Below are 15,110 nucleotides of genomic sequence, written 5' to 3'. Positions count from 1 at the left end.
TATATATATAGATATATATATATATATATATATAAAGCGAGAGGTTTTTCTTCAGATGGTGAAAATATAATAAAATTGTTTTTTGGGCTCCATCCAGTAATTAAAAAACAGTTTTAATGAAAAATGTTTTATTTATAGAGAACATACGTTTCGGGTCTGGATTGACCCATCCTTCAGTGCTACAATTAAATAATTCAGGGTTACAAATTAAAACAATATAAAAAAAATACATAATTAACAGACAAAAATAAGTAAAACAAGGTATATGAAAAGTATATATGAAAAAAACCATAAAATAAACAATGTAAAGAAACTCACCATACAAATAAACTTTGAAAAAAAACACAAAAACACAAAATGCACGAAAAATAAATAAAAGTGAAATAAAAAATTGATGAAACGTCGAGTTATGAAAAATTTTAAAAAAATTGTAAAATTAAAATGAATGATATATTTTATTATAAAAAAAGATTATTCCAAACGAACATGTTGTTAGTTTGGAAGTTGTATTACGAGTGTGTACGAGAGTAAAATGTGGGCGAACGTGTTTGCGGAAAAATACTGGAACTGTATCGTAATGGTGAGAGAACGGGATAGAGAGAATTTTGGTGGTTCATATTACGAAGATTTTCTCAACGATCATGCGCAGTAGGAAAACTAGTAAAAAAATTTATATATGTGCAAGACATCCATAATCAAAGCCAAAAATATGTGAATGAGAAAAATTTATTAAGAAAAATGTATGATATTAAACAGAAAAACGATAATAGTTATGGAACGATAAAAGTTACATAAAAAATTATAACCTAACATATATATGTATATATAAACGCAAAACAATAAATGTAATATATGTAAACACATACACATACACATATATGCATACACAAAGAATAATTAGAATACATAAAAAAAATGTTTAGGATGTATTGCGCATATTGAAAAAAATATTTGAAGCATCGCGGTAAATATTGCAAAAGAGAAGCCGAATCAAATCGTGTTAATAGAAGGTAATATTTGTATGAAAATACTCTCAGCGAACTTCCTGCGTAAAATGTTAGATTCACGATGAATAATCTTGGATTGGTGAAATTAAAAGATGTTTAATTGGAGACATGCTCGGTGATCATGGTTTTATTGTTTTCTGTTCAAACTATTAAGTTCGTGTTGGCGCATTCTTTTGAGAAAATTGTGAAGTTTCTCCAACATAACAGCTTGAACAATCATTACAATCAATGACATATACGATGTTTGAAGTGCGGGAAATAGGGGTAGGAGTTTTTAAATTAGTGTATAAGTCTGAGAGAGTGTGTCCAGTCGAACACACTAGCTTCGACCAACGGATGAAAAAAGTTTTTCCATGAGTGGAAAAGGCAGCTGCCGTCAAGGTACGGTAATGAGATGAAGGAATTGAGAGATAGTGAATTTTCAGGAGGCTTCACAAGGTTTTGTGAAATGATACTATTTGTTGTGATTGGGAGGTAAATAAGGAAGCTGTACGGAATTTATTACGAAGAAAGGGTAATCTATTATTTATTATCTGAGCGTAAAAGTTGTAGTGGATAGGAATTATTTTGAAGGGTAGAATATATCAAATTAATATTTTTTTCCCAATGTGATGGATGAGAAAGAAGGATGGCATGATCTAGTAAGTTGATGATGGATGCAATCTTGGTAGATTGGTGGTGATAGGAATGGTAGTTTAAATAGCGTCCAGACCAAGTGGATTTTTGATACCAACATGTAGTGATAGAGTTGTTATTATGAAAAGAGTAATATCTAAAAAATTAATGGAGTGTTAAATTGAGTCTCTAAGGTAAAACTAAGGTGTGAGTCAAAATTATTAAAAGAATTTAGGAAATTGGTTATGTTATAAGTAGGAATGCAAGTTAAAATGTCGTCAACGTAACGTTTGTAAAAAAGAGGTACATATGACAAGGTATTAAGAGTAGAGTTCTCTAGGAACTGCATACAAAGTTCAGCAAGAGGGGCACTCAAACTGGAAACCATTGGGGTGCCAAATTTTGTTTAAAAAAGGAGTCGTTGAACGAAAAAATAAGTATTGGAAATAATGAATTTAATACATTTCAGGAACCAAGAAAATTGAAATCTGTGTGTTGCTGATATCAGCCCATTTATGGTCTATGGCAGAGAGGATAAGGTCAGGTGAAATGTTAGTGAAGAGGGAAACAACATCTAAACTTATAAAGGAAAAATCAGATGGTACATTGAGGGAGTTAAGTTCGGGAATGAGTTCAAAAGAATTTTGACAAAATGGGAGAATTATGAGTGATATTGGACAAAATTGAACTAATAAATTTGGATAATTTGCAAAGAGGGGAATTTAAGTCAGCAACTATTGGTCGAAGGGAAAGCCATCTTTGTGGATTTTGGGAAGACAATAAAGTTTTGGGGAATGGGATTGTAAGTTTTTAATTGTAGAGAGAGAGGTTTGGGAATTTGTTTGTTTTCTATGAGTGAATCAATGAATTTCAAAGTATTCCGATTTATAAGGTCGGTGGGATCTGAGGCTCGTAAGTGTTTATATCAGATAGGAGGGACATGGATTTGGAAATATAGTCATCTTTGTTCATGATAACCGTCATGTTACCCTTATCTGCCCTGGTAACAACAATTTCTGGGTGTTGTTTGATAAAGGATTTGCAAAGGTGGATATCTTTGAGTAATTCTTTATGTTGATGAAAGTTAGAAATGTCAAATTTGAAAAATGAATTAAGTTGGTTGCAAAAAATAGATTTAATGCGGTTTTTTTCATTGATATCTTTTAAATTACGTAAACTATATTCTAAAGAGCTAAGTGTTTTGACAAAATTAAACGATTTTTTCTGTTGTGGAATGGAAAATTTGGGACCTAATGCTAAAATATTCAAAACATTGGATGGGATGTCTAAATCTGAAATGTTTTTAACCCATTTATTGATGATATCAGGGTTTATATTTAATTTGGATTCGTTAGACTTTTTCGAATAAAGGGTATTGAATTTTTTAATGAAGGATTTTTTTGACATATTAAAAGAATTATTGAATCTAGAGTTTTCGAAATCTAAAAAATTGTTAATGTCAATGTGATTATTAATAGTGGAAAATAAGGATTGGATGTTGTAATTTAGAGATTTATTTATGTTATCAATAGAGGTAATACAATGTTTGATTTCTAGATTCAGCAACATAAAGGAGAAAGAAAGCTTTTTATTTTTAAAATAATTGGAATTTAGATGATCAAAGTTTGTTAATTTGAAATCAAAGGATTTTGGTAGGAGTTTTTCTTTACGACAACGAAGTAAAAAAGTTCTTTTGTTGGTGACGATAGCCAGTTTTGAGAAAAGGTTTGAAATAGTTTTAAATAAAATGAGTTTGGTAGGTCCATAGCAATGGAAAATGTACTCGAAAAAAGATGGAGAAGAGTAAGGAATGCATTGTGTAAAACTATTATGAAAATAATTGTTGTAACGGTAAATTGACGAATTATTGAAATTATTATAATTCTGTGTGTAAGTTGGATATTGATAAGAGGAACGATTATTATGTCTTACCTTATTTGTATGGAGAGCACTATTCACATATATAGTATTGAAATTATGGTTATTTTGAAAATTCATGTTGTTAAAATTAAAAAACACTTGTAAAAGTTCTTGAAAATGATCAAAATCTTGGAACTTGTAACTTCAGTGTAGTATTGGTTATGAGTGTCCTAACAAGGAAGTCTTGATATGTAGGTTTCGTAAGAGTCTTAAAACTTGTAGAATATTTGAAAAACAGTGTCTTGAGAATGAACAAAAAAATCTTGAATATTTTATGTTGAAATTGTCCAATTTTTCAGCCCTTGGATTATATAAAGCGAGAGGTTTTTCTTCAGATGGTGAAATAATATAATAAAATTGTTTCTTGGGCATCCATCCAGTAATTAAAAAACAGTTTTAATGAAAAATGTTTTTATTTATAGAGAACATACGTTTCGGGTCTGGATTTGACCCATCTTCAGTGCTACAATTAAATAATTCAGGGTTACAAATTAAAACAATATAAAAAATACATAATTAACAGACAAAAATAAGTAAAACAATGTATATGAAAAGTATATATGAAAAACAACCATAAAATAAACAATGTAAAGAAACTCACCATACAAATAAACTTTGAAAAACAACACAAAAACACAAAATTGCACGAAAAATAAATAAAAGTTAAAGTTAAGTTTTTCGTGCAATTTTGTGTTTTTGTGTTGTTTTTCAAAGTTTATTTGTATGGTGAGTTTCTTTACATTGTTTATTTTATGGTTGTTTTTCATATATACTTTTCATATACATTGTTTTACTTATTTTTGTCTGTTAATTATGTATTTTTTTTATATTGTTTTAATTTGTAACCCTGAATTATTTAATTGTAGCACTGAAGATGGGTCAAATCCAGACCCGAAACGTATGTTCTCTATAAATAAAAACATTTTTCATTAAAACTGTTTTTTAATTACTGGATGGATGCCCAAGAAACAATTTTATTATATTATTTCACCATCTGAAGAAAAACCTCTCGCTTTATATAATCCAAGGGCTGAAAAATTGGACAATTTCAACATAAAATATTCAAGATTTTTTTGTTCATTCTCAAGACACTGTTTTTCAAATATTCTACAAGTTTTAAGACTCTTACGAAACCTACATATCAAGACTTCCTTGTTAGGACACTCATAACCAATACTACACTGAAGTTACAAGTTCCAAGATTTTGATCATTTTCAAGAACTTTTACAAGTGTTTTTTAATTTTAACAACATGAATTTTCAAAATAACCATAATTTCAATACTATATATGTGAATAGTGCTCTCCATACAAATAAGGTAAGACATAATAATCGTTCCTCTTATCAATATCCAACTTACACACAGAATTATAATAATTTCAATAATTCGTCAATTTACCGTTACAACAATTATTTTCATAATAGTTTTACACAATGCATTCCTTACTCTTCTCCATCTTTTTTCGAGTACATTTTCCATTGCTATGGACCTACCAAACTCATTTTATTTAAAACTATTTCAAACCTTTTCTCAAAACTGGCTATCGTCACCAACAAAAGAACTTTTTTACTTCGTTGTCGTAAAGAAAAACTCCTACCAAAATCCTTTGATTTCAAATTAACAAACTTTGATCATCTAAATTCCAATTATTTTAAAAATAAAAAGCTTTCTTTCTCCTTTATGTTGCTGAATCTAGAAATCAAACATTGTATTACCTCTATTGATAACATAAATAAATCTCTAAATTACAACATCCAATCCTTATTTTCCACTATTAATAATCACATTGACATTAACAATTTTTTAGATTTCGAAAACTCTAGATTCAATAATTCTTTTAATATGTCAAAAAAATCCTTCATTAAAAAATTCAATACCCTTTATTCGAAAAAGTCTAACGAATCCAAATTAAATATAAACCCTGATATCATCAATAAATGGGTTAAAAACATTTCAGATTTAGACATCCCATCCAATGTTTTGAATATTTTAGCATTAGGTCCCAAATTTTCCATTCCACAACAGAAAAAATCGTTTAATTTTGTCAAAACACTTAGCTCTTTAGAATATAGTTTACGTAATTTAAAAGATATCAATGAAAAAAACCGCATTAAATCTATTTTTTGCAACCAACTTAATTCATTTTTCAAATTTGACATTTCTAACTTTCATCAACATAAAGAATTACTCAAAGATATCCACCTTTGCAAATCCTTTATCAAACAACACCCAGAAATTGTTGTTACCAGGGCAGATAAGGGTAACATGACGGTTATCATGAACAAAGATGACTATATTTCCAAATCCATGTCCCTCCTAGCTGATATAAACACTTACGAGCCTATAAATTCAGATCCCACCGACCTTATAAATCGGAATACTTTGAAATTCATTGATTCACTCATAGAAAACAAACAAATTCCCAAACCTCTCTCTCTACAATTAAAAACTTACAATCCCATTTCCCCAAAACTTTATTGTCTTCCCAAAATCCACAAAGATGGCTTTCCCCTTCGACCAATAGTTGCTGACTTAAATTCCCCTCTTTGCAAATTATCCAAATTTATTAGTTCAATTTTGTCCAATATCACTCATAATTCTCCCCATTTTGTCAAAAATTCTTTTGAACTCATTCCCGAACTTAACTCCCTCAATGTACCATCTGATTTTTCCTTTATAAGTTTAGATGTTGTTTCCCTCTTCACTAACATTTCACCTGACCTTATCCTCTCTGCCATAGACCATAAATGGGCTGATATCAGCAAACACACAGATTTCAATTTTTCTTGGTTCCTGAAATGTATTAAATTCATTATTTCCAATACTTATTTTTCGTTCAACGACTCCTTTTTTAAACAAAAATTTGGCACCCCAATGGGTTCCAGTTTGAGTGCCCCTCTTGCTGAACTTTGTATGCAGTTCCTAGAGAACTCTACTCTTAATACCTTGTCATATGTACCTCTTTTTACAAACGTTACGTTGACGACATTTTAACTTGCATTCCTACTTATAACATAACCAATTTCCTAAATTCTTTTAATAATTTTGACTCACACCTTAGTTTTACCTTAGAGACTCAATTTAACAACTCCATTAATTTTTTAGATATTACTCTTTTCATAAATAACAACTCTATCACTACATGTTGGTATCAAAAATCCACTTGGTCTGGACGCTATTTGAACTACCATTCCTATCACCCCAAATCTACCAAGATTGCATCCATCATCAACTTACTAGATCATGCCATCCTTCTTTCTCATCCATCACATTGGGAAAAAAATATTAATTTGATATATTCTACCCTTCAAAATAATTCCTATCCACTACAACTTTTACGCTCAGTAATAAATAATAGATTACCCTTTCTTCGTAATAAATTCCGTACAGCTTCCTTATTTACCTCCCAATCACAACAAAATAGTATCATTTCACAAAACCTTGTGAAGCCTCCTGAAAATTCACTATCTCTCAATTCCTTCATCTCATTACCGTACATTGACTGCCTTTTCCACTCATGGAAAAAACTTTTTTCATCCGTTGGTCTGAAGCTAGTGTGTTCGACTGGACACACTCTCTCAGACTTATACACTAATTTAAAAACTCCTACCCCTATTTCCCGCACTTCAAACATCGTATATGTCATTGATTGTAATGATTGTTCAAGCTGTTATGTTGGAGAAACTTCACAATTTCTCTCAAAAAGAATGCGCCAACACGAACTTAATAGTTTGAACAGAAAACAAAATAAAACCATGATCACCGAGCATGTCTCCAAATTTAAACATTCTTTTAATTTCACCAATCCAAGAGTTATTCATCGTGAATCTAACATTTTACGCAGGAAGTTCGCTGAGAGTATTTTCATACAAATATTACCTTCTATTAACAAACGATTTGATTCGGCTTCTCTTTGCAATATTTACCGCGATGCTTCAAATAATTTTTTCAATATGCGCAATACATCCTAACATTTCTTTTATGTATTCTACATATTCTTTTGTGTATGCATATATGTGTATGTGTATGTGTATACATATATTACATTTATTGTTTTGCGTTTATATATACATATATATGTTATGTTATAATTTTTTATGTAACTTTTATCGTTCCATAACTATTATCGTTTTTCTGTTAATATCTATACTTTTTCTTAATAATTTTCTCTTCATTCACATATTTTTGGGATTTGATTATGGATGTCTTGCACATATATAAATTTTTTACTATGTTCCTACTGCGCATGATCGTTGAGAAAATCTTCGTAATATGGAACCACCAAAATTCTCTCTATCCCGTTCTCTCACCAATGACGATACAGTTTCCAGTATTTTCCGCAAACACGTTCGCACACATTTTACTCTCGTACACACTCGTAATACAACTTCCAAACTAACAACATGTTCGTTTGGAATAAGCTTTTTTATAATAAAATATATCATTCATTTTAATTTTATAATTTTTTTAAAAATTTTTCATAACTCGACGTTTCATCAATTTTTTATTTCACTTTTATTTATTTTTCGTGCAATTTTGTGTTTTTGTGTTGTTTTTCAAAGTTTATTTGTATGGTGAGTTTCTTTACATTGTTTATTTTATGGTTGTTTTTCATATATACTTTTCATATACATTGTTTTACTTATTTTTGTCTGTTAATTATGTATTTTTTTATATTGTTTTAATTTGTAACCCTGAATTATTTAATTGTAGCACTGAAGATGGGTCAAATCCAGACCCGAAACGTATGTTCTCTATAAATAAAAACATTTTTCATTAAAACTGTTTTTTAATTACTGGATGGATGCCCAAGAAACAATTTTATTATATATATATATATATATATATATATATATATATATATATGTCAGATCATCAATTCGGTTACCAATACAGTCACTAAAAAAATTTAAAATTGCAGCTTTATTAATTTATGTCTCTGGGTCTACACCAAAAACGTCATTTGTTGAAAAAAATCCAATAATTAATACAATTATGAAATAACTATGTTTTTGTATAATTAATATTATATTTTTATTATAAAAAAATACAAAATATTACATTCCAAATATTATAATCAAAAGTACATACCGTTTTTTTCCACCCACAATTGCATTGCTGAGCTGACTGTGTGGCTCTAATTGAACATAAAAATCTTCCACTACCACCATTATTCACAGAATGTAGAACTAAAATTTCAAATAGTTAATTATTAGGTTGAATAAAACTGCTAATAAATATTAGAGTAAAAACTTAATTTGATAATAAAATAAATTAGTCACAATAAAAGGCCAAATACAAAATCAATTTGGCCCAACTTTACGTTAAAATTCAAAACCAATATGGCCACTTTTACTTTTTGAGAAATACTAGTTGTGAATAGCAGTAAAAATTTGGCTCGTTTCATTGTTTCATTTACAATTTTCCAAGAAATTTTGACACTTGAGAAAAATCATGTGCTATATCCTTAACGGTCGTAATGCGTTAATATTTTTGGATAATCGATTTTTTGTACCAAATAAAATGTTTTGAGATTTATCATTAGTTCAGATGAGATTGTTTTCGTTGAACCAACAAAAACAAGAACAGAAGAACATTTTATTTATATGCATAGTAATTTCTTAAGACATTTAGTTATGATAAGGCTGGTGTTTCTCGCAGATTAAATAAAATCACAAAGATTTTTAGGAACAGGTAAATCGTTGATGTAGATAAGAATACACCTTATAAAAATAATATATTTACAATGTACTCGTTAATTGGGTGACATACATAGATATATATCTGTGTGTGCTTTATTTAAAATGAGAAAAGATTATATGAAAACAAATTATACCTATATTCATAGTATTAGCTGTAGATACTTGCGTCAACGTTCCTTTTCCGCAATAACGTTGTGCATCTGACAAATCCACTTTTCCAGCTGGTGAAATAAGGAGTCGATCATTATCACAGTTAGTTGACTGAAAAAATGTAAAAAAAAAAAATTGCCGATAGTATTATATTCAATTTGAAAAATAACTTATATGCTAATTAATTTAACTATATTATTTTTTTTTAAATTTTTTTATAAATTAAGTAATCATGGTCAATAATTAGTACATTATATATTTATTAGAACATTTATGCAGAAAAAAACTATTTTATATAGTTTAAAATGATTTCATGCTACTTTAAAGAGAATGGCGATTATACAGATTGAACAAACTGATTTTCATTAACAATGCGATTAGTAGGTATTAGTCGTTTAGGGACCAAAATGGCTTTTCACGGCGGCATCCGAGTGGAAAGGGTTAAGGGCGCCATTTATTTTGGATACTTTTTTCATAACTATCATGATATATTCAACAATTAGATATCCAAGATTTTTGTAGATTTAGCAAATCATTTGTATAGGTTAAAAATTATTATTCACTTATCAAATAATTTTGCAAACTTTTGGCTTCCCTTCCAATACAAGAATTTCAACATATTTATGAATGACAATGTATTAAAATTTACATTTGGTTATAAACAAATATTAATAGAATTTACATCTAATTTTCGAATTTAAATAAAAATAAGCATTTTATAAATTAAATAATCGCAATAATATGTGTTTTGAAAAACGTTTGTAAAGTATAGAAATATATTTTTCATAATTCAAAAAAATTAAAATTTTAGCTTTTGAAGTTCCAATTTGTATCAAGACCCAACGATTTGCACTACTAGTTATTTTAATTATTTAAAGAGAACATACAAAACATATTAAATGTTTTAGCTATTTCATTATTTGAGTCTCTATTTAATTACCTGTGGAAGCTCAATGTATGAACATGTAAGAGTAATTCTTGATCCGATTGGTGCTTCGGCGTACCATCTACATGAAGAACCAGGAGGATAGTTGGATGGATAGTTTGGTGAATATACATAGTAATCCATGTCCAACTGCATATTCTGGTAATAATCACAGTTTGAATACTGGCCATTGACCACAGGCCAAGCCACGAGCAAAATTAAAAGTGCTGGAAAATTAGTAAGAATTACTTTTTACATCCAACTTCATTTCCAGAAAAAATATGGTACGGAATTAACAGTGAAACTTTCAATAAAGTTTTTTTACCATTTTTATTAATAATGGTAATTTATTAAAATAAAAAAAAAAATTTAATTTTTTATTTATCTAAATTTGCATGATAGATTTTTAGTCGACAAAACTATTTATGACTCTTAATTTTATAATTTTCTACAAATTATTGTTATGTGAGTGTGATATATCACGTTTTCCAACTGGCTTCGAGTTAAGATGACTCAAGCGTCCAGAAAGCATAAAGTAAGCAAATTGGATTTTCTGGCAAATACATAAACTTTTTCTTCGGGTTGTTAAAAAGTGGTAACAATAGTCAAAAGTTAATTCAAATTAGTTTTCAATTTGAAATTTTAACTTGAAAGAAATGTTCTAATTTTGCAAGTTGTTATTATTATTGTTATAAATATTTATGGCAATGGATACCTAGTAGGCATAATCTTTTGTTTTGCATAGGTATAATCTAAATGAATAAATATTTATCAATTTAACTAAAAAATATTGAATAAAAATAATGTATTGACGATCGATCTCTTTAAAATATGATATTGATTTTTTTGTAAATTTTTAATCGTTCCTACTGAAGATTAGTATTTAAAATTTATAACATAACTTATGTTAGGTTACACATTTCTTAATTGAGTTCAAAATAAGGTAGTCAATAAGGTGAATGTTAAGTGTTATATTGATGATGTTTTAATATTAAGTTATTACCATTTTCTATTATTTTTATGATTTGAAATCGATTAAAAAGTATAATATGTAATGAGTAGCGTATATGTTACTAACTATATATTGTAATTTTGTGTATATTTTAATTGTTATTCATTATGTCAAATAATTGTATTTTTGAGTCCTCTTGGAGAAATCTGTGGGTTATATATTTAAATAAATAAATAAATAAATAAATAAATATGTTTTTTTCATCGAGAATTGCTGATATCCATTTTCATATTCAACCTTAGGTTGAACTTCAGAAACAAATCTCAAACTTAGTTTCAAAATATAAATATTTTGCTCAAATAGAACAAGAAATGCTTAATTGGCTTTGTCTAATTAGGATGGCTGTTGCAAATTAACGATATTATATTCTGCAAACATTTGTTTTAAACCTTTAGAATATTGAAATTCTTAGATATAGTCTGAAAATTCGTAAAAAATCTTGCCAAGCACAAGCTTTTCAAAGACTAGCGTATAGGGTCTTTGCAAATTTTAACAAATTGCAACCGCGAAGCAAATATCTACATCCAACAACTTACACATTTATATAATCATACTAGATAACAATTTTTTTTAATAACCTATACTGATATTTACCAATTAGTTAAAATGTTTTTTACACTACAGTCTATACCGAAATATACATCCACCCATATGGATCGTAAATGTACATTTGCTTTAAATAAAATGACGAGTTTTTGCTTTTTTGAAAAACATTATAAAACATTTTTTTTCTTATAATTAGTTTTTTATATCGATATCCGACGTTATTTTGAGAAAAATAAAATTCTACCACTAAGAGGGCACCCTCCCGGGAAATGGCAAAGAAGTCTAAATTATTTTCACTTTTAAACTTGAGAGTAATGTAAACCTTATTTTAAAATATCATACGAATTGGAGCACAGTAAAAAAAATTAAGACCCAAAACGCTCCATTGACTTGTTGCCCTGTTTTTAGGGGTTTCCCGGCAATTATTCGATTTTTTCTCGCCGTAAGAACTATCCTTGGACTTCAACGAACATTTTTAAAAAAGAATTGGCCAAATTGATCCAGGCGTTGTTGAATTATGCGCTTACCAACACATTTTGCGATTCATTTTTATATTATAGATATGTAATAATTTTTATTACTCCTTAAATTTTTTCATTAATATTGTACATAAGTACTTGTATTTATATCATAAGATATAACCATATGAGTGAACAGATATTAGCATGGGTTTTTGAAATCCAATATCGTGCTCCACATTTTAATTCCGTAGATTACTAAAAATCTTTTTTACCGACATAAACCCCCTTGCAAGTTGTCGTAGATTGGGGTTCCATATGGAGCACTTTGGAATTCACTGCTTTAGAGCTACGAGCTACGAGCTACCTATTATTAAGCGATAGAAGAAAAGAGTAGAATACATAAAAGGCAGGAAAAAAGGCTAAATCTGGGCAAAAAGATGAATAATAAGTTGGCTAAATATTTTCAAAAGTAAAATTGCGGGGTAAAGGATGCATGAATTAATGGATAATTAAAAAAAAATAAAAACTTTGGAGTGACACGAAAGATAATCTTTTTCCACTGAATTATATTTGAGCAGACAAAAAACTCTTACGCTAAACTAAAAAAAATTGTACGAGAGAGTCTACCAAAATTTACCACTAGTTAATAAGCAGATTTATAGGTATAATTTAGTTTTTTCTAATTTTATTATTGACAAATGAAACTACGCATTATTAATGAAATAGTGATTTTATCTTACTATTTAATTAAAATGAATTACTTACCAATCATAGCAGAGTAGATTTTTTGCACTTTGAAGATCACGACACTTTATCACAAGACCATATGACAATAAAACGTTCTAAAAATGTACCTCTTTATAATAATATTTGTAAATGTGTTTGCTGCAACTGATAAGAAACGGTTAATTAAGAACTCAAGTTTTTGTATATAAATTATGAATATGAATGGTTGTTTATCACAATTGATGGTAGATTCTTATCAGTACATAGAATAGAAAATTTACAGAAACGTATAACAAATAGTGTTTTGTGTGAATTCAATAATATGCATTTAAGCTTTTTAATGTTTTATTGCGTTACAGATAAATATGCAATAACTAACCTGAAGCTCTGTCAATATATAATGTTAGAATATCAGATATTTAAAAAACATGTGAAATAACAACTGAGATTTTTTCTGAAGAAGTTCATATTTTATCCAGAAAATTCGCTTCGTTATATTTTTATATAACGGTTTATTCACGTTTCAATAATTTTGAAACGTTTGACTCTAAAATTTGAAAAAGTGTGTATGCTTGTATGTGAATCAAAAGAAATTTGACTATCAAAGGACAAATGTTTCTAACTTTTTCTAACACTTTTGGCACCTTAGAAGTACAGGTTTTAAATTTTCTGCCACTTCAATTTCTAATATGTTTTTAAATTTTCTGCACCACAGTCAAATTTTTAATATGTTGTTTTTGATATCAAATAATAGTGTGGTAATAAATTGCTGTTTTTTCACAGTTTCTATTTTCCTATTTTTACCTTTCTGGAGAAAAAGTTTATGTTTTTGCCAGAAAATCCGATTTGCAAATTTCGTTTTCTCGACGTTGCATTTCATTCAAATCAAAATTGGAATAAGTATGCTTTTGTGCATATATATGTGAGCCGAAACTTGATGTCGAAACGTCTGTAACTTATAACTTATTAACTTTAAATATAGAGTATAGTGTGTTAATACAAAATTCCACTGATATACATATAAAATCAAAGTTAACTGTTAAATCAATGCCATGCCACACGGAATTTTTATCGGTTAACTAATTTTATGCTAAACGTGTAACATATAAAGCCCTCTGAATTATTCAGGTGTTATCCGCAATTATTACCTGGTCACCTACAATCTGGCATTTTGCATTTAGATCATCTTAGCTGTATATAATGTTTTATACTATGTACAAACATGTAATCCAATATTTATATTTTTACATATTTTCATGGGGCTCGCCCGTAGGTAACGGAACTTGATTCAGAGGTCCCGGTTTTGATACCCACTTCGAGTAGCCTGTTGTCAGGCAGCAGTGACAACAATTTTTACTTGAAAATATAGATAGCAATATGTTTCCAAGTGTAAATAGCCTTCACCCGGCATTGCTGTACCAATAAAAATATTCGCCCTATTACAGAAATTCTAATACTAATTTATCGTACAGAGATGTGACAACTGATTGGGTTGCCATCTGACACAGACTAATATTAAATCAAAATTAGCACTGTTGTGCTTATGGAACTATTGCTATTTAACGATTGCTATTCAAAAATAACAAAAAAAACATATTTTTATATTCATAAATTTTGTTGATTGATGAACTTCAAGAGTTTGTAGTTTGAATTTTGGTCAACAGTTTGAATTATTTGTATTAATGATTTTTTTTCGATTCTATAATTTCTATTGGATGAAAATTTCTATGATTTAGTTGAAAGATTAGCAGCAGATTTCCTTATCTATGATTAGTAGATAAAATTTTTACTATACGGCAAATGTGTAACTGTTTGTGTGTTAATATATGCACAGCGAGTTAATAGTATGACATAAGTTTTATAATGAATCAGATTTCGATCTACTTGGCTACATATACCATGCAATTTGATCATATAAAATGTGAAATAGATCTATAAGACATAAAACCCCCTTTCACGGCCATAGGGTAGAATTATTTTTTTTACATATAATTAATTATTAATCTTACTTGACATTGAAACTTCTTTAGCTGTGGCACTCTGTTA

At 28.6% G+C, this 15,110-nt stretch overlaps 1 protein-coding gene across 1 annotated transcript in view; it reads right to left on the bottom strand.

Moving 5' to 3' along the window:
- LOC113377297 (venom serine protease 34-like) overlaps window positions 1-13,112 on the bottom strand; it is a 23,923-nt gene extending 10,811 nt beyond the window's left edge. Inside the window, exons 1-4 of the mRNA XM_026617561.1 lie at window positions 13,104-13,112; window positions 10,335-10,546; window positions 9,379-9,505; window positions 8,634-8,731 (exon numbers count right to left, since the gene is read on the bottom strand). Coding sequence (XP_026473346.1) covers window positions 8,634-8,731; window positions 9,379-9,505; window positions 10,335-10,546; window positions 13,104-13,110 — 444 coding nt within the window. The 5' untranslated portion in view covers window positions 13,111-13,112. The remainder of the gene's footprint in view (window positions 1-8,633; window positions 8,732-9,378; window positions 9,506-10,334; window positions 10,547-13,103) is intronic.
- Window positions 13,113-15,110: the final 1,998 nt, after the last annotated feature.

Source organism: Ctenocephalides felis, unplaced genomic scaffold (genome assembly GCF_003426905.1).
Source record: "Ctenocephalides felis isolate EL2017-DRISC unplaced genomic scaffold, ASM342690v1 CF-g0.4_SCAFFOLD_00845, whole genome shotgun sequence".
In the NCBI taxonomy this organism is placed as follows: domain Eukaryota; kingdom Metazoa; phylum Arthropoda; class Insecta; order Siphonaptera; family Pulicidae; genus Ctenocephalides; species Ctenocephalides felis.
Note: the sequence above shows the minus strand (reverse complement) of the source record. Positions and strands in the feature narration are given on the sequence as shown.